The 16,499-nt window shown below is 61.7% G+C and overlaps 3 protein-coding genes across 6 annotated transcripts; all 3 read right to left on the bottom strand.

Annotated features, from left to right (window-relative positions):
• Positions 1–211: 211 nt before the first annotated feature.
• On the bottom strand, positions 212–5,890 carry LOC308257834 (double C2-like domain-containing protein gamma). 3 transcript variants are annotated; one of them, XM_080687914.1, is made up of 12 exons: positions 5,758–5,890; positions 4,003–4,093; positions 3,521–3,903; positions 3,315–3,394; positions 3,169–3,240; positions 2,850–2,959; positions 2,631–2,769; positions 2,448–2,498; positions 1,080–1,231; positions 891–972; positions 620–716; positions 212–540 (listed from the first exon to the last, which is right to left on the bottom strand). In XM_080687914.1, the coding sequence occupies exons 3-12, from the start codon at positions 3,768–3,770 to the stop codon at positions 407–409; spliced, it is 1,167 nt and encodes a 388-aa protein (XP_080544040.1). In that variant the 5' UTR covers positions 3,771–3,903; positions 4,003–4,093; positions 5,758–5,890; the 3' UTR covers positions 212–406. The 3 variants fall into 3 exon arrangements, with proteins under 3 accessions (XP_080544040.1, XP_080544041.1, XP_080544042.1); XM_080687915.1 differs by lacking the exon at positions 5,758–5,890 and having other exon boundaries at positions 3,521–3,626; positions 3,729–3,903; positions 4,003–4,240; XM_080687916.1 differs by lacking the exons at positions 620–716; positions 5,758–5,890 and having other exon boundaries at positions 213–540; positions 4,003–4,243.
• On the bottom strand, positions 5,758–8,007 carry NUDT8 (nudix hydrolase 8). 2 transcript variants are annotated; one of them, XM_080687917.1, is made up of 4 exons: positions 7,656–8,007; positions 6,980–7,112; positions 6,303–6,380; positions 5,758–6,203 (listed from the first exon to the last, which is right to left on the bottom strand). In XM_080687917.1, exons 1-4 carry the CDS (start codon positions 7,847–7,849, stop codon positions 5,970–5,972), a joined length of 639 nt encoding a protein of 212 aa, XP_080544043.1. In that variant the 5' UTR covers positions 7,850–8,007; the 3' UTR covers positions 5,758–5,969. The 2 variants fall into 2 exon arrangements, with proteins under 2 accessions (XP_080544043.1, XP_080544044.1); XM_080687918.1 differs by having other exon boundaries at positions 5,837–6,035; positions 7,656–7,992.
• A 1,152-nt stretch (positions 8,008–9,159) lies between these two features.
• TBX10 (T-box transcription factor 10) lies at positions 9,160–15,587 on the bottom strand (the record flags this gene model as incomplete). Its single annotated transcript, XM_080640736.1, has 8 exons — positions 9,160–9,449; positions 9,883–9,974; positions 10,201–10,268; positions 10,551–10,706; positions 11,766–11,937; positions 12,332–12,433; positions 12,520–12,787; positions 15,581–15,587. The coding sequence occupies 8 exons, from the start codon at positions 15,585–15,587 to the stop codon at positions 9,160–9,162; spliced, it is 1,155 nt and encodes a 384-aa protein (XP_080496862.1).
• Positions 15,588–16,499: the final 912 nt, after the last annotated feature.

Raw genomic sequence — 16,499 nt, 5'->3', positions numbered from 1 at the left:
ATGCCGTGAATCCAGACTTTGGCCTCCTATGCATCAGTGAGTCTGTCCTAGACCATCCTGAACACCCACCCTTCCTACAGGAAGCTGGGGTGGGGAGGAGGGGAAAGCTGTGGCCTGGGGTCCACACCTGGGCCCTTGAGGGTGGGGACAAGGAGAGCAGGGTCCAGTTTGCCCTGTGAGGTGATGGGCCAGGAAAGAAGAAGCTTGGTTTAGTCTGGATTAGAGGAGAGGTTTATTCCTGCTTCCTGATTTGGCTGGGCACATTTGGAAGGGGAGGAGGGAAACAATTTGACTAGAGGCTGAGCGTGGTGGGTGAGGCAGCCCTGGTTCCTCCCAACTCTGTGGAGGCGGCGTCTGGGTCAGTTTGGGGGAGGAGCAGTGAGCAGGGCTGGGCCAGGTGCCCCAGCTAGTCGCTGAGCTGGAGGGGTGCACTACCGTCCAGCGGGTGCCACAGCTCCAGCCGGTGGTCACTGTGGCCCAGGCACTCTCTCCAGTGCCGCTGGCGCTCCCCACTGGCTCGGCCACTCAGCTGCACCCCACCTGGATTGGGGGATAGGAGTCAAGAGGTGTTTGAGAGCCCACTGAGCTCCTCGCCCAGCTTTCCTGCATTCCCCCTCACCAATGAAGTCATTGGCTGTGCCCAGGTCATAGTCCCATACAGACACCAGCAGGGTCTTCTGGGCCAGCTCCTCCCTGAGGCCTGCGTAGAAGAACTCCTGCCAGGAAGGAGACAGGAAGGAAGGAAGCCTCGGGTCCTCCCCAGCTTCAGAAACAGGCTTAGGCTGGTGAGGGACTCAGGTCAGCTGGGACCTGTGTTTTCTGACTGAGGCAGGATGCTGACTTCCCCCACCCCAGAGCAGCAGGACTGCCTTGGCCTGGCCCTGGCTTACCTCATTGAATTCAGGGTTCAGGGTCTTCTTTCGAACACTGGTCTTATGTTTAGTTTTTTTCCCCACATTTGGATGCAGGAATCTGATTGGGGAGGATGGGGTCGGGTTAGGTGTGGCTCTGGAGAGGTGAGCCCCAGAGAGGCTCTGAGGAATCCCCACGCCCACCTGTCCACCTCTGTCCATACTCACAGGCGGACGAAGGGGTCCGAGTAGCCATTGGCATCCATGGGGGCCAGGTGGGCGCACCGCAGCACCCCTACCAGCAGGCCGCCCCGCTGAGAGCTGTAGCACAGTGACAGCAGGATGCGCCCGCGCTCCTCCCCAGCCACCTCTGCCATCTCCTGCAGGGTAGGCTGGGGTCAGACCCTGCGGCCCAAAGCCCACCCACCCACCAGTATTGGCCAGGGTGTGAGAGCTCAGACTGGCTGCAAAGAAGTCAGGGGCCAGTGATTTAACTTCATGGTTCAGTTTCACAAACTTGTGGACCTGGTGCCCTGGAAGGGAATTTCCCGGGTCAGCTGTACCCTCCAGAACCTAAGAAGGGGAGGGGCTTGCTCAGGCCACGTGACAGGGCAGGTCACATCTTTGCCATGGAGAGGAAGGAAACTGATGCTGAGAGCCACAGACAGGCCAGGCACTTGCTGATGGCCTCCCGCTGAGTGCCCACGCCACCCTCCTGCTGGTAAAGCCCATGTCTCGGGAGCAGCTCCGAGAGGCTGTTCTCCATTCAAGGACGTACAGGTCTTTTCAGCTACAACACCCACCCTCCTCGCCCCCCACCATCCTCGGGACCAGATGCCGAATGCCTTTTGCCACACTCGGCCCCTGGTGCTTGCAAGAGGAGTCCAGTGGGGAGGCTGGGAAGGACATGTTTCTCCCATACGTAACATAGGATTCGATTTGCAGGAAGTCCAACCACCATGCTAGCATCTAGTTCTTCCTGTGGGAGTGTCCCGTGGGCACCTGCCGTGTACCCCCGCACTGCAGTGAATGGGACAGGAAGTGGGTGGCACCGGTTACCAGCCACAGAGGTGGGACTTGCCTGGCCTTGTTTAGGCATCAGCTGCAGTAACTTGTGGCTCCACTAGGGGGCAGGGCAGCAGCACTGGACCTTCCGTCTGAGTGGGGCCTGTGCCAGTCCTGCCTCAGCCTTGCAGCATCCCTGCCCCTCCCAGGCCAAAGGGGTTCTGCCCTAGTCTTTGGTCTCCCCTGGGGCCCCTCCAGTTACTGTCACTGCCTCCTGACAAGGGCTTGTCTAGGGCTACCAGCCCCACATTGACCCCTGGGAGCAGCCAGGGAGCCCCACCTTGTCCATTCTCTCCTGCCCTCCCAGCTGCTCTGGCCACAGACAAATCCCATCAGTTTCAGCATCTGCCTCCAGGTGGCCCCCAGTGCCCCACATATCCTCTGGCCTGGCTGTTCCCCAGGGCTCTGAGCACTCACAGAACGTATGGGGGTTGGCCTCAGTTTCTCCAAGCCCACCTCACGCCTGCCTGATGCCCGAGTACCCCAGGCCTGTCCCCTTCACAGCCTGCTCAGTTCCACTGTCCTACGCACCTCGTACAGGGCCATGCCACGGGATGTGTCCAGGCTCTCCGGCCTCTTGGTCTGAAAGAGCAGAGAGCCTGGTCACCTTGGCCGGATACTGCCCAAGTTTCCCTCCCTGCCCCTTCCCTCTCCAGCTCCCCCATCACAAGACTGCTGGACCCCAAAGCCCACCTGTGCGCCACCCTGACTCACCAGCCTCCGCTTCTCCAGACACACACTGAAGCTCCTGGCTCGGTTGGGCACCAACTTCCGCAGGGGCACCCGCAGCTCCCCCACGGGAGGCACTCGTCGCCGCCGCGGCCGCAGCCGTGGGTCCTCACACACACACAACCTGGTGGCCACCCAGGTCAGACCTGGGCAGGCAAGCCCCCACTCCACCCTGTCCCCTCGTGGCCCAGGCTCAAGCCTCACCGCAGGGTCTTGCGCCCAGCATCCTGGTGGGTGAAGCCGTGATAAGTGAGCGTCTCTTCCCAGACAGGTCCCCTTGTGCCCCGAACTGTGCGCGTCCTCAGCTGGCTGGCCTGAGGGCCAGGCAGGGTGGGTCAGGGCCTCCTCGGCCCCAGGGCCCCACCCTGGCCACCTCCCTCACAGAATCCCCAGTTGTGCAGCCTGCAATGGTCTCCAGGCCTGAGGTCCAGGCCTTGCGGGAGGATCCGGCCAGGACGGGTGGGTGTCCCAGGCTGGGTGTGTGGCTGAGGGGCAGCAGTAGGAGCCTGGGTCTTGCCCTCACCTTGCTGGCCCCTGGCAGCAGATTGGCTTTGACATAGGTGTCCAAGGAGCCTGAGGCTGGTGGCTTGAGGCCCTGGGAAGAAACAATAGACATGGGGCAGGCCTGTGGCCCAGGCCCCCGGCTCAGGGGCCCCCGCCCATCCTTACCTTGGCACGGTGAGCTGTGCAGTGCAGGGCGCTGTTGTCCGCATCAAAAAGAAGTGTGAACTCGAGGGTGCCCAGGGTAGCTAAGGGCAGGTGGCATGCAGGTCAGTTCCTCTGGCCTCCTGCCCTGCCCCTCACAGGTCAGATGCCTGGGATGCCTCAGACCCCATCCTGGGCCCAAGGTGTCCTCCTCCCCTGCCCCCACTCACTGCTGTCGTCTGAGTCTCCCTCTGGCTCTGGGTCTGGCTGCGGCTGGGGTGCAGAGCCGATGGCGGGAGACACTGCAGGGTGTGGGTCTGAGGCACACAGGGCAGGCTCGGCAAAGGGGTAGAAATGCGGGAAGTAGTCAGAAATGAGGTGGATGGGCTGGATGGGTCCCGGGTTCACATCGATGGCCATGTGCTCCTGCATGCTCACCCGCTGTGGCCGCCTCCAGCCCGCTGCTTCAGTGCCCTCCATGGGGGCTCAGGCAAGGGGAGGGGACTCAGACAAGCCCCCTTGGACTGGACATGAGGGGACCACACTGGGCCGAGACATGGTGAAGAGGCATCACTGCGGGTGCTGAGAAGGGTCCTGGGTGGCAGCTGGGGACCTGAGGACAGAGGGCAGGGTTGGGTGGGTGGGGAAGAAGTGGGGGGCTTCAGCCTGGAAGGGGAGCCGGTGCGCTGGCAGTGCCTGCTGGTCTACTTACCTCTCTGAGAGCTCCGCCACCTGGCTCTGTTCGCTGCTGGCACTGGGTATGCGCCTGACTGAGGTGACTCATCTGTGTGACCCAAGGCCTCCTGGTACCCGCGAGGGCGGGGGAGGGACGGAGCTCAGAGCCCACCTCCAGGGCTCAGGAGAGGGCACTTCCCTGCCCTCAACTCCGAGGGTCCCTTACTGAGCATGGGGCAAGGGGGCATCAGCCTCCCTCCACCCTTGTCAACTCCTCCCCCTGTTCACATGCTGTGGTTATTTTTACCACCATCATGGGACCTGCTCCAAGGCCCTCGAGGAGGCCGGATGCCCAGCGGTGACAGGGGTGTGAGGGGCAAGGGGAGGGGTGTGTGGGGATGAGGAGGTAGGTGAGAGGGAAGGGGTGCAGGAGGAGGGAGCACGTGGGGAGGTGTGTGGGAAGGGGCGGGGATGTGGGGGCACTTTGGAAGGTATGGAGGGGTGCGAGGGGAGGTGAGATGGGAGGGTTCATGTGGAATGGGGGGGTGACCGGGAAGGAGGGGGGCACTTGGGGAAGAGGGTATCTGCAGTCTGGTCTCCTTGCAGCTCAAGCTTTTTGGCACATGGATCAGAGCACATCAACTCCTCTCTCTCCTTTTACGGCCTTGGGATAAAATCCTAACCCGTCACTGAGGCATACCCCTAGGCACCCCCTCATCTCCACGTTACTCTTCATGGTTTCCTTGAACACCCCAAGCTTTGTGCATGTGCAGCTGCTGCCCTAACTGCCCTACCCTGCCCTTTGACCCGGCTCACTCCTGCCTTTGGTTTCAAGGTCACTCTCTGAAGGGGAACTTGGCTGGCTTTTACCTGCTCGGCATTCCCTTTTCCCAGTGGTCCTTTGGGGGCCGCCCCCTTCCCTATTCCCAGCCTAGGGGTTCACCCTCCTCCCCAGGGCTGTGCCCCAGACCCTGCCAATCAATGAATTCCAAATGCAGCAGGCCACACGACAGGCTCCGGGAAGGGCCTGTGACCCAGCAGGCCAGGGCAGTGCACTTCTGGGTTACACTGGCCAAGCAGCTCTCTTTCCTGTTGATGGAACACTGGAGCCCCCTAGAGCTGTGGCCCTCTCCTCATCTCTCTGTGGAGTGGAGACTGCTCCTGGGAATGAGGCCAGCACGGCGGAAAGCACAGCCAGAGAGAGCCCCGGGATGCAGCCATGCCTGAAGCTACATTAACCCCGGATTCATAATCACCACTCCTCTTTTGGCCACGTCAGCCAGTGGATGGAGTTTCCTATCACTTGTCCTGGCTAATACTGCCCAGTCCACATGCCAAAGTCCAACTGTCCCCCCTCAACTCTTTCACAGAACCCTGCATAATTCCACTGTTATTTATATGTGATTGTTTAATGTGCAACCACATGAGTATCTGGTCTAAGGTATCCCCTAGTCTGGGCCCCTCAACCCCCCAGAGGCCAGGACAACATCTGGCTGGTCCGCAGATGTGGCCCCAACACAGCAGCTGGTGCATGGGGGGCGCTCATTAGTCATGTGCAGGGCTCCTCTCCAGATTCCTGCGGCCCAGCGCCGGGACTCCGTGGTCAGCCAGGCATGGAGGAAGGCACACAGTGGCTAAGAGTCTGGGCTCTAGTCAGAGAGGGCCTGGTTCAAATCCCAGCTTGGTCAAGGTGTCTGTCCTCTCTGAGCCCAGTCTCACCAGCCAGGGACAGTGTTGGCCCCACCTCACAGGGCTGAGGTGAGGGTGAAACGAGAGAAATGATGCCAAGTACCTGGTGCAGGGTAAGTGCCCACTGCGGGGGGTGACAGTGTGCTTGGACAGAGGTGCCCCAGCCAGGAGACCAGCTGTCCCATGGGGTCTGCTCGAGGTCAGGGCCCTAGTGCAGAAGATGCAGTTGCCAAAGAGTTGGTAAACGTTCTTTATTCAGTCCTGAGGTGGAGCTGGCCTGGCAGGGTGAAGGCAGGGGCTGCTGAGGACCAGTCTTCAGCTCCGGAGCCTCCACGCCCCAGGGATATCCAGGCGGGGCTGGTAGGCACCAGGTACCAAGACCTGCAGGGTGAACTCGGTGATGACAGCCGTGAGCCCCCAGACACGGTGTGGCCCGTGAAGGAAGACAGGCATTGTGTAGCAGAAGTGGCCACCCTTGCAGAAGTGGGTATAGCCTTGGTTCTGCACCTGCAGCAGGTGGGCCAGGGGCAGTGCAAACACTTCCTCCACCTATGGACAGGAGGCAGCGAGAGGGTGGACAGAGGACTGACCATGGCAGCTTTTCCCCTTGGGACAGCCCTGTGCCCCGGCATCCTTGCCCCTACTCACCTCCTCGGGGTTGGGCTGGAGGTTCTGGGGATCCAGTGGGCCCACACCAGCAAGCACCGGCACCACGGTGTTCTTTGCCTGGGCCAGGAAGGCAGGCAGTCAAGGGAGGCATGGCCTTGGCAGGCCTTTGGGGCTGGAGAAGGGAGGCTGAGAGGAAGACCCCACCCTTGCCATCCAGAGGCCTTTAGCAGTCAAGGCCAGGTCCATCTGGCCCCTGTCCTGCGTGGGGCTCCCTCCAGCCATGCTGACTGACTCGGGTTCCCATTCAGGCCTCTGGGCCTTCGCAGACTGTTCCCTCCACTTAGAACAACCGTCCCTTACTTTTACTACCCTAAAATCTGCCGCTTGTCATTCAATCCCTTCCTACCCTGTGGAGCCTCCCCAACCCTCACCCACCAAACTGGGCAGAGCTGGCTCACCCCAGAGCCACTTCCACCCGAACCTGAGCCTCAGTATCCCTGTGAGAAGAGGATAAAAATACCCCTGGCCCCGCCCTGATGGGTTGTGGGGGATGAAAGAGGAGGGGCAGGCAGGTGCCTGGTGCTCACTGCATTCTACACCTGCTGGACTCCATGACCAGGCTCCTTGTCCCTGGGGTCCCCGTGCCTAGCCCAGGGCAGGCAGAGTGGGTGAATGGGGCAGAGGATGGCTGTGGCCTCAGAGCCTGGTGGGCTCACCTGGTCATACACGGGCTGCAGGACACCCCACACATGGTCCTCAGGCACAGCCAGGCCCAGCTCCTCCTGGGTCTCCCTCAGGGCCGTGTGCACCACATCCTGGTCAGCCGGGTCACACTTGCCACCTGGGAAACTAAACAGGCACAGGCAGTGTGGTGGAGGGCCAGTGACCCCTAAGCTCCTGCCCCGAGTTTACAGTGAGGCCGTCGGAAGCCACAGGGCCTCTCCAGACTCTTGACCTCTTTGAACAATGGAGGTAAGGGAAAGAGGGCCTGGGACTCAGACGTGCAAATTCTGTCTGTGGTAGCCCCCAGGCGCTGACATTGACCCTAGGTGTCCCCAATCTCCGCCGAGGGCGGGGCCAGGGCGGGAAGCCGGAAAGCCCCGCCCCCGGGCTTTCAAGGCTCTGGGACCCAAAGCTTCCTACAGTGGCCGGGAGAGGTGCTGCCTCTTTAGAGGGGGTCACAGCTCAGGGAGAGGTGTCGCAGGCTCGAGGTGATGCGGGCGCGCTTCGAGGGAGCCCACGCGGCGCCCGGGCCGACGGGCTCTCCGCAGACCCATTCTATGGAGGCGGAAACCGAGGCTCGGAGAGGCTCAGTGCCTGGGCCACGGTCCCAGCGTCTCCGGGGTTCGGCGGCCTCCTACCAGAGGGGAGAGGAGGTCCCGGGCGGGGTACCTGACGTCGCCCTTGTGCCTCCCGGCCAGGCGGCTGGACCGCAATGTGTAGAGCAGCGCCGGGACTCCGCGCACCGAGCACAGCGGCACGAGCACTGCGGCCGCTGCGGGCCGCGCGCGGAACCGGGCCGTGGCCTTTGCCAGCAGCTGCCGGCAGCGCCGCTCGCCCTCCGCCGACAGGCAGTCGGGCAGCATGTCCGGCCGGGCGCCGCCGCTACTGCCAGGGCGCCGGGCCGCGGGAGGCGGGGGCGGGCAGAGCTCAGGAGCTCAGGGACCCGGCGCGGGCGGCGCAGGAATGGGCCCGAACGCCCCGCCCCGCCCCGCCCCGCCCCAGCCCTAGCCCTTGGGGCTCCGAAGTTGCCCCGGCGGTTTAGAGGCGTGGCCTGTGCGAGGGGCGTGGCCTGTGCAAGGGGCGGGCTCCAGAAGGGAAAGCGGTGGGCGGGCCCGGAAGGGGCGTGGACCGATGTCCTGGCTGCCCGCAGAGGACAGGAGCTGGGGTGGATGTTAGGCTTGTGTGTCCTCGACCATCGGTCGTGCTCGGCTCGGGGACCGAACTCAGCCCTTCCGACACGGAGCTCAGGAATCGGGGTGTCTTGCTGCTGAGGCCCCGCCGGCTCCCGTCCCTCTGCGCCCATGGGTGTCCGTTCCTCTCCAAGCACCTCACAAGATGGGGGTGTTTAGGGGGTTCATGGGGCGCTCCCTAGGATATCAGGGCCGCGCCGCGACCTCTCGCTCCTAGGGACCCACTCCCGCCTGGCCTTTTCCCGGAGCTCTCTCCCGTCGTTCTTCCAGGCCCCTTTCCCTCTCCTTTCTACTCCTTTCTTTAGGTGTTGGTTTAAAGGTCGCTTTCTCTAGATGCTGGCCCGTGTCAGTCTTGATCAGATTCTCAAATCCCTCCCCCACCCGACCTTGGCCCGTGGGGCCATTGCCTCCTGTGGTTCTGTAACCCTCGGCCAGACCCTGGCCCCTGAGGGCCAGACGACCCCAACCTATGCCCAGCACCTAGACGTTGAGTGGCAGGTGTCATCAAACCTTGACTTTGAGCAAGTACCTCTCTGAGCTGCAGTTCAGCCCTCATCTGGGCACACAGGTGGGGAGCAGGAACTCCGCCTCCCACCCAGCCCGGGGCCAGGGGCACTGGGAGAGCTCTGGGTGTCTGCAGCCCAGGCTCTGGCGTTGGAGTGGTCCTAAGCCCTCCACCCTCAGCCCTGAGGACAGAAGTGCTCTGACCACCCATGCCAAATGGTTTAATGTTTGGGGTAAGGAAGAGGGGGAGCAGGGTTTGGAGGAGTCACCCCCAAGGCAGAAGGGGACAGGTTGGGAGGGAGGAGGCCTGGTTCCAAGCCTGGCACCATCCCAGCCTTGCTGTGATTCTGGGCAGGTAACCTCCCTCTCTGGGCTTCTGTGTTCACTGCTGTCCTTGGGAAGGGAGGGGTCTCTGCAGAGGTGAGGCAGGAGGGCGTGGGGTCCAGGGTAAGAGGACTCTGTCCACAGGGTACCCATCATCACTGAGGGTCCTGGTGAGACCTCAGGCACGTGGCAGTGGGGGACAGGAGCCCCAACCCAGCTTGGAGGGGCAGGCCCCGCTGATCCCTGTCAGCCTGGATATTGGGGAGGGGATATGGTGTCGGCCGGGCCCTTGGGATTCCAAGAGAGCTTGAGGCTCCAGGGTACAGGTCCTGATAGGTGAGGGCCCGGTAGGTGGTGGGGGCCAGCAGAGCCTCAGGGGTGGCCAGCAGCGGGTGGTGGAGCCGAGCAGGGGTCCTGGAGGTGGAAGCCGGAGCTTTGTTGGGATCTGAGGGAGGAAGTGGTCTGAGTGAACCCCAGACCGCCCCTCACATCCACTCCTGCTCTTCTCTGCCTCTCCCACCCCAAGTTGCCCACCTCAGCCTTTGCTCATGCTCTTGCCTCTGCCTGCCTGGAATTTCTTTCTCACTTTCTCCTTCCCAGTCCTGCAAGGCCCAGCTTGGGAACCACCTCCTCCAGGAAGTTCACCTGTTCGCACCTGCACTCCCCACCCCCCGTCTCCCCCGTCTCAGAAATGTGTCCCTACCCTGTTTTCTCTGCCCTGGGCCCCAAATTGCCTGAGAAATCTCTGCTTCCCCTTCTGTCCACACAGGTGCCCAGTGGGCTTGCTGAGTGTGCTGGAGCCCCTTCTTGGAAGCCCTGTGGTGCTGCCCCCTGGCTTCTCACCCACCGTGTCGGCTCTGGTCCCGCTGGGGTCTAACCTTTCTCCTGCTCTGTGGAGCCTGTCAGCAGGCAGGGGCCGAGGCTGTGACTCCGGGCCGGGACGCTGAGCAGGGGCTGTGCAGATGCAGTCCTGGAGATGGGCAGGCAGGGATGGGGGCAGGGGGGCAGGCAGGGATGGGCAGGGGTCAAGGTGAAGAACCATGCCAAGGATCTGGTTCAGAGTCAGCCAATGAGACCCCAGGACCAGTCAATGGGCGTGGCCCGCCTAAGGAGCCCAGCCCTAGCAGATGCCTGGGGATGGGGCTGAGGGGCTGGGTCAGGGCAGCGGGGCAAGCCTGACGGGAGTCAGTCAGTACCAGGTGTCCGGGTCACTCTCTCTAAAGCCCTTGGCAAAAGGGTTGCTGGCGATTTTCAGCTGCGTGATCTGCAGAGAAGAGAGTGAAGTTATGGGTCTGAACTGTGGAAAGGCTGTGGGGCGCCAGGCTCACCCATCCTTACCTCCCTGGACCCCCCAGTCAGGAGGCCCTGGGACCCAGAACCACAGCGGGTGTGAAGGGAGGGGAATGACTGGGCAGATGCTCACTGAGTCCCAGGGAAGGAGAGAAGGGCTGGAGTCTGTGTGCATGTGGTGACTAAGAGACTTGAGCCTCAGTCTCCATGCCTGTGAAATGGGCCGGCAGGTGCCCCATACTGTGGCCCAACCCACCCGGTGGTTCTGATACGCCGTCACGGCCGTGAACTGGGTCTCCGTGAAGACGAAGGACTTGAAGTTCTCCTGGGCATAGCGCTCGCTGTCCTTGCGCGGGTCCACGAAGACCACATGGAAACGGGGCTGGTAGCGGTGCATGGAGTTGAGAATGATCTGTGGGGGGACAGCAGCAAGCTGTCACTGAGGCTGAAGTGCCATCCCCGGGGCAGGGAATGCCCTGGGCCTGAGGCCGCCCTTCTTTTGCGGGTGGTCCAGGCCCTTTGGGTTTGAGCATCCTTGCTGCTTTGCTTTCTTTCACACCCACATCTCTGCTGCCCGCCTTGCCTTCAGGACTGTCCAATATCTGACCACCTCTCCCACCCCAGGGCCTCTACCCCATCTGGCCTCCATCATCTCACCTGGGTTTCCTCAGCTGCCTCCTGGCTGGTCTCCCTGCCTCCACCTGGCCCCTCGTCCATTCTCCACACAGCAACCCCAGTGAGCCACCACATGTCACCCCCTCCTCAGAACTCTCCCGTGGCTCCAGAGTAAAAGCCAGAATCCTCTCTGCAGCCAACGGGTGAGCAGGTGAGCCTGGCCTAGGGCCTCTCCCTCCCCCTCCCCCTCCTCGCCCCAATGCAGCCACATGGCAGCGTCCATGCAGGCCCCCAGCTCTCCCAACATTTCTCAGCGCCTCTGCCCACCTGCAACAGCTGCCCTTCTAGATGCACAGGCTCCCTCCGCGTCCTTCCCACCCTGTCCACATTCTCCGCAGCAACTTCCTGGGCCCCGAGGAACAGCCGCCTCCCAGCCCCGTTCCTGGGGCCTTTTTGCTCCTGGCGTTTATCCCCCCCCCCTCCCCCGCCGGAGACACCGCATCCAGTGTTTCCTGGACTTTTGCTCACCATCTGCCCCTCCCCCAGGAGGTGAGCCCTGTGAGGGCACGATCTCTGTCTGATCGACAGAGTGTCACCAGTCCTGTGTGACCTATAACGGGCCGGCTTCGTGTGGGTGGTCCATACACTGTCCATGAGAAGGACAGTGTTTGCTGGGACATTCCCACTCCCTCAGCCCACTTCCCCCACCTGCCTGAACAGTCCCCTCTGCGGCCCAGCCTCGGCCAGGTGACCAGCAGCAGTGGGCGGGGATGCTGGGCAGCAAGGCCTGGCTCCTGTTCATCAGAATCAGGCCCCTGACTAGGCCCGGCCCCGCCCCCCATGGCCGGGGCCTCACGTGGCCATTGTCGTCCAGCAGGTTGTTGGTCAGCTTGAGCTTGTCAAAGGACACGATCTGGCGCATCCACTGTGCGCCCTTGGCGGGTGAGTCGGGGTGGAAGTGCACACGGCCGGGTGTGGCCGGGTCCGCCTTGCCTGCCACCAGCCAGGCCGAGCTGTGGAAGGCGTACCTGGGGAGCACAGCGAGCTGGTGAGGGTGCCCGTCTGCATCACACAGCACCCTCACCTGCTGCCCCTGCCTGGAGCCAAGTCTGGCGGGGCAAAGGGGCTGTTAGCACCTCCATGCACTACCCCCATCTTGCACACAAGGGACCAGAGGCTCTGAGAGTTTCCTGTGGCTCCACCTGCCGTCCTGGGCTAGCCCACTCTGCCTGTCCCGGCTGGCCCACTGCCCACTATCGGCTGCTGGGCTGGTGCCCCTGCCACCAGACTCCCCACTGTTGCCCCAGGATAGGCCTCCCTGATGCTGCTTGATTGGCCCCTGCCTCCCCGGAGTGCAGCGAGGGGTCGACTCCCCATCTTGGCACCTGCGGACTGAGCCACTTCCCCCGGTGGCCCCCACACCTGTATCTCTTGTCATCCAGGGGCACGAAGTCCATGAGCAGGGCGTAGTCGGCCAGCGAGTCCATGCCCAGGATCTTCACCTGGAAGGTGGGGAACATCCTCCTGCGGGAGGGAGGTGCCCGCGGCCTGAGTGCGGCCCCAGCTTGGCCCGGCCGCCCCCACATGCACACCCCACCTGCCCCTCACACCTGCCTGCCTTGGTGACGATCATCTCTGTGCCCAGCTGGTTGAACTCCTCCCACAGAGCCTTCATCTCCAGCTGGACCGTCACGCTGGACACGTGTGGGTTCTTGGGGCCCTGCCCGGTGGGCTCAGCCATGGCTCGGGCCCCTGTGGAGCCAGTGGAAAGGCCTGATGGGAACGGAGAAACCAGCCGGGGCTCCCAGCTGGAGCTGCTCATGGGCAGGGGGTAGGTCTCAGAAGCTGCAAGTACCCCAAGGCCCGCAGAGAGGAAGGCTGGGGAGAGAGGACAGAAGCATGGACCCTGCTCGCCCCCACTCCACCCAGCTAGCCCTCAGCCTCCAGGCTGCATCTAGGTGCCTCTTTCTCCAGGAAGTCCTCCCTGACTGCCAGGTCTGTGTGTTCCCACAGTTAACGTGACTCAGCATCACCTCGTAAGGTAAATAAATGCTCACTTATCGATCAGACCATCAAACCTCAGAGGGAAGGTAGGGGAGGGATGGGGAGAGATCAACCAAAGGACTTGTATGCATGCATATAAGCATAACCAATGGACACAGACACCAGGGGGGTGAGGGCATGAGCTGGGCCGTGGAGGGGCAAGGTGGGATAAGGACACATATGTAATACCTTAATCAATAAAGAAAAATTTAAAAATACATAAAATGCCCCTGGAGGCCAGAGGCCAGGCCTGGCTGGCTCCGCAGGGGATCTCTGAGCTGTCAGGTGGCCGCGAGCAAATTGTTTCACTTCCCTGAGCCTCAGCTTCCACATCCACCACCAGGGCTTCGCAATGCCTGCTTCACAGGGCTGCTATGAGGGCCCGGGAGGACACCTACGGGGCCTGGCACACAGTTAGCCCTTCATAATGACACGTTTTATAGATAACAGGACGCCTGAGATTGTGGGGGTGGGGGTGGGGGTCTTTCTCAGCTCCGTGGAGACCCCACTGCCTTGTCCCGCCGAAGAAGAGCTGAGCTGAGAGGAGATCCCCCACATTACCACGAATTGCTCTTACCGTCTCTGACCTGGAAAACCCGCCCAAATCCTGCCTCCGGGAGCCATCTTTCTGCTCTGGCCTCCTCACTTTCTTCTCAAGATCCTGCCTTTTGATCTGCAATCCTGGCACAAGCCTTGGCCAAAAAGCTGCGTCACCCTCCACCCTTCTGGTTAAAAAACAAACATCCTAACTACAATGAGATACTACTTCACACCCACGAGGATGGTGATTATCAAAACAATAACAATAACAGAAAATTATGTGTTGGTGAGGATGCGAAGCAATTGGAACCCTGTGCACTGCTGGTGGGACTGTAAAACGGTGCAGTCGCCGTGGGGAACAGAATGGTGGTTCCCCAAAAAACTAATCTTAGGATTCCCACATGACCCAACCACCTTCCTCCTAGCATATACCCAAAAGAACTGAGAGCGGCGGCCGGACAGGTCCCGGTGCATCATGCTCACAGCAGCACTGTTCACGATAGGCAGTGGCAGAAGCAGTGCAAGTGCCCGTGAATGGATAAGCAAAATGTGGTCTATCCAGACACGATTCATTATTCTCCAGCCTAAAAAGAAGGAAGTTCTGCCCGGCCAGCATGGCGCAGTGGTTGAAGGGTGGACCTATGAACCAGGAGGTCACGGTTTGATTCCCAGGCAGGGCACATGCCTGGGTTGCAGGCTCGATCCCCAGTGTGGGGTGTGCAGGAGGCAGCTGATTGATGATTCTCTCTCATCACTGATGTTTCTATCTCTTTCTCCCATCCTCTCTGAAATAAGTATATATAGAGATATGTATTTTAAAAAAGAAGGAAATTGAGGACATATGCTGAGTGAAATAAGCCAGACAGAAGGACAAATACTGTGAGTCCACTTACAGGAAGTCCCTAGAGCTGTCACATTGGTAAACAGAAAGTAGGACGGTGGGGGCCGGGAGCTGGGGGAGGGGAGGGGAAGTTAGTGTTTAAAGGGGACAGTTTCAGTGTTACAAGGCGCAAAGCGTTCTGGAGATGGTGGTGGTGACGGCTGCACAACAGTGTGAATGTGCGTCATGCCCCTAAACTGTGCACTTTAAAATGGTAATGTTAGTGGTATGTACCTTCTCCACAATTAAAAATTTTAAAATAGAAAAAAATCCCAAACACAAGCGATTAGTTAATAGCGGCCCCAGGAGGAGCCGAGCGTCTGGGAACAACGTGGGACCCCCGGGGCAGAGGTAGAATATCGGTGTCAGATGGATGGACAGACAGACAGATAGGTGGGTGGAGGGAGCGTCTGAAGAGCCAAACTGGCCAGAACTGGCTCTGAGGAAGCACCTGGTAAGAGTGTGGGGCCTGGGACCACAGTGGAGAAGGGGCATCTCGCTAAAGCCCCCGGTATTCCTGGGGTCGGGGAGTGGGTGGGTGGAATGTCCGGTCTGCATACCCCAGTGGGGCGTGAAGGGTGGATAGACAGATGTCCCCCATCCTCTGGGACCAGACCATCAGGTGGGCCGCTGCAGGTATGACATCCAGGTATGATGCCAGCCCCCAGCGTCCACGGTGGTGGGTCCCAAGGGAGAAGCTCATGGCTTTGCTGGGCCCGGGGGCTTCACAGGCTGGTCACTGGCCCCCAAGTCTTCTCTGAGCCCCCTGCCCCTCCCAGTCAATGTCCTGCCCCTCAGTGCCCTCAGAAACTGGGGAGGGGCCTGTCCTCAGCCCAGTTCCCCTAAAACTAGCAGCGCTCAGGTCGGGAGATGCCAATTTCCCACAGGCACCGAGTCAGTCTAGGAGAAGGTCCTTGTCTAGCCCTTACCTTGATGCTCAAGGGGTGAGGCCCGGAGAGGAGAGGGGACAGGCCCAAGGTCACCCAAGCTGATAAGGCTTTCGCCTTCCAGAAGCGGCTCTGTCTCCTGCCTGTCGGCACCCCATAATTGCACCTGGATGGCTGGGAGTCCATCAGCCCTGCCCTGCCAGCCTGGGGTGCCCCTGCCTCACCCTCTTGCCCGGGCCGGTCCAGTGGGGTTTCCTTGGTCCCTGCTCTGCCCCTCACTCCAGAGCCGGCACCCGCCCACACTGGCTGCCCACACCGTACCTGCCATGCGGACGGCCTGGATGTCCACGAGCGGCCCTGCTCAGTCCGGGCCCTGCCGGCCGGGGGGTGAGGCGGGGCGGTCAGCCACTCCCGGTCTCCTGGTTCATTCAGCACACAGCCCGGCTCTTAGGTGCTCACTCGTCTTCGGTCTCTTGGCAGGACTGTCCTTCCCTCCTTAGTCGCCCGGGTCTTGGTTTTACACCTGGTCTCTGCAGGTGGGACCCCGGCTGTGGGCTGTGCAGAGCCCCTTTCTCCACCTCACGCTGCACTGTCTGAGGCCACCGGCCAGGCTTGTCCTGCCCTGGGCGGCGCCGTGTGGGAGGAGGGCAGGTGGGAAGGCTCTGACGTGGCAAAGCCTCCCTCTCCCCCCACCGGTCCCCCTCCTGGCTCCCTCCCTTCCCCGGCTAGGAGCCCCCAGCCATTCCTGATCAATGGCCCAGGCACAGGGTGGGGGCCTATCTTGAGGACGAGCAGGGTGGTCCACAGGGGCCCGGGCCTGGCTGACTGGAGGTGCTGGGGCCGATGGGGCCTCGGGGAGGTGGGGGGCCAGGGCAGTGGCAGTAGCAGCAGCGGGGGCTGCATGGCAGAGGCAGTGGCCTCTCACCAGGACCCAGACCCCTGACCTGGGGCTGCCGGGGTGGAGTCACGGGGAAGCTGGAGCAAGTGCTGCAGACAACCCGCGTGGGCGGGAGGGAGCCTGGTGCTCCTCATGGTTTGGCCCAATGAGCTGTGCTACACCGGCAGGTCCCTGACAATCCCTGTGCCTCGGTTTCCCCAACTGAACTAGGTGCATAATCTCTCCTGCCTGGGATGGCGGTGAGCCGGCCCCGCCCTGGCTGCGGAGGCCTATAGCGTCCACAGGATGGGAGGCTGGCCCCGGGCGAGGCTGCAGGGGTCGGTCTGCGCTGCCCACGGGTCT

The sequence above is a fragment of the Plecotus auritus genome, assembly GCF_963455305.1.
Source record: "Plecotus auritus genome assembly, chromosome: 9".
Classification (NCBI taxonomy): Eukaryota; Metazoa; Chordata; class Mammalia; order Chiroptera; family Vespertilionidae; genus Plecotus; species Plecotus auritus.
The sequence above is the reverse complement of the archived record's forward strand: the minus strand, read 5'-3'. Positions and strand labels throughout refer to the sequence as shown.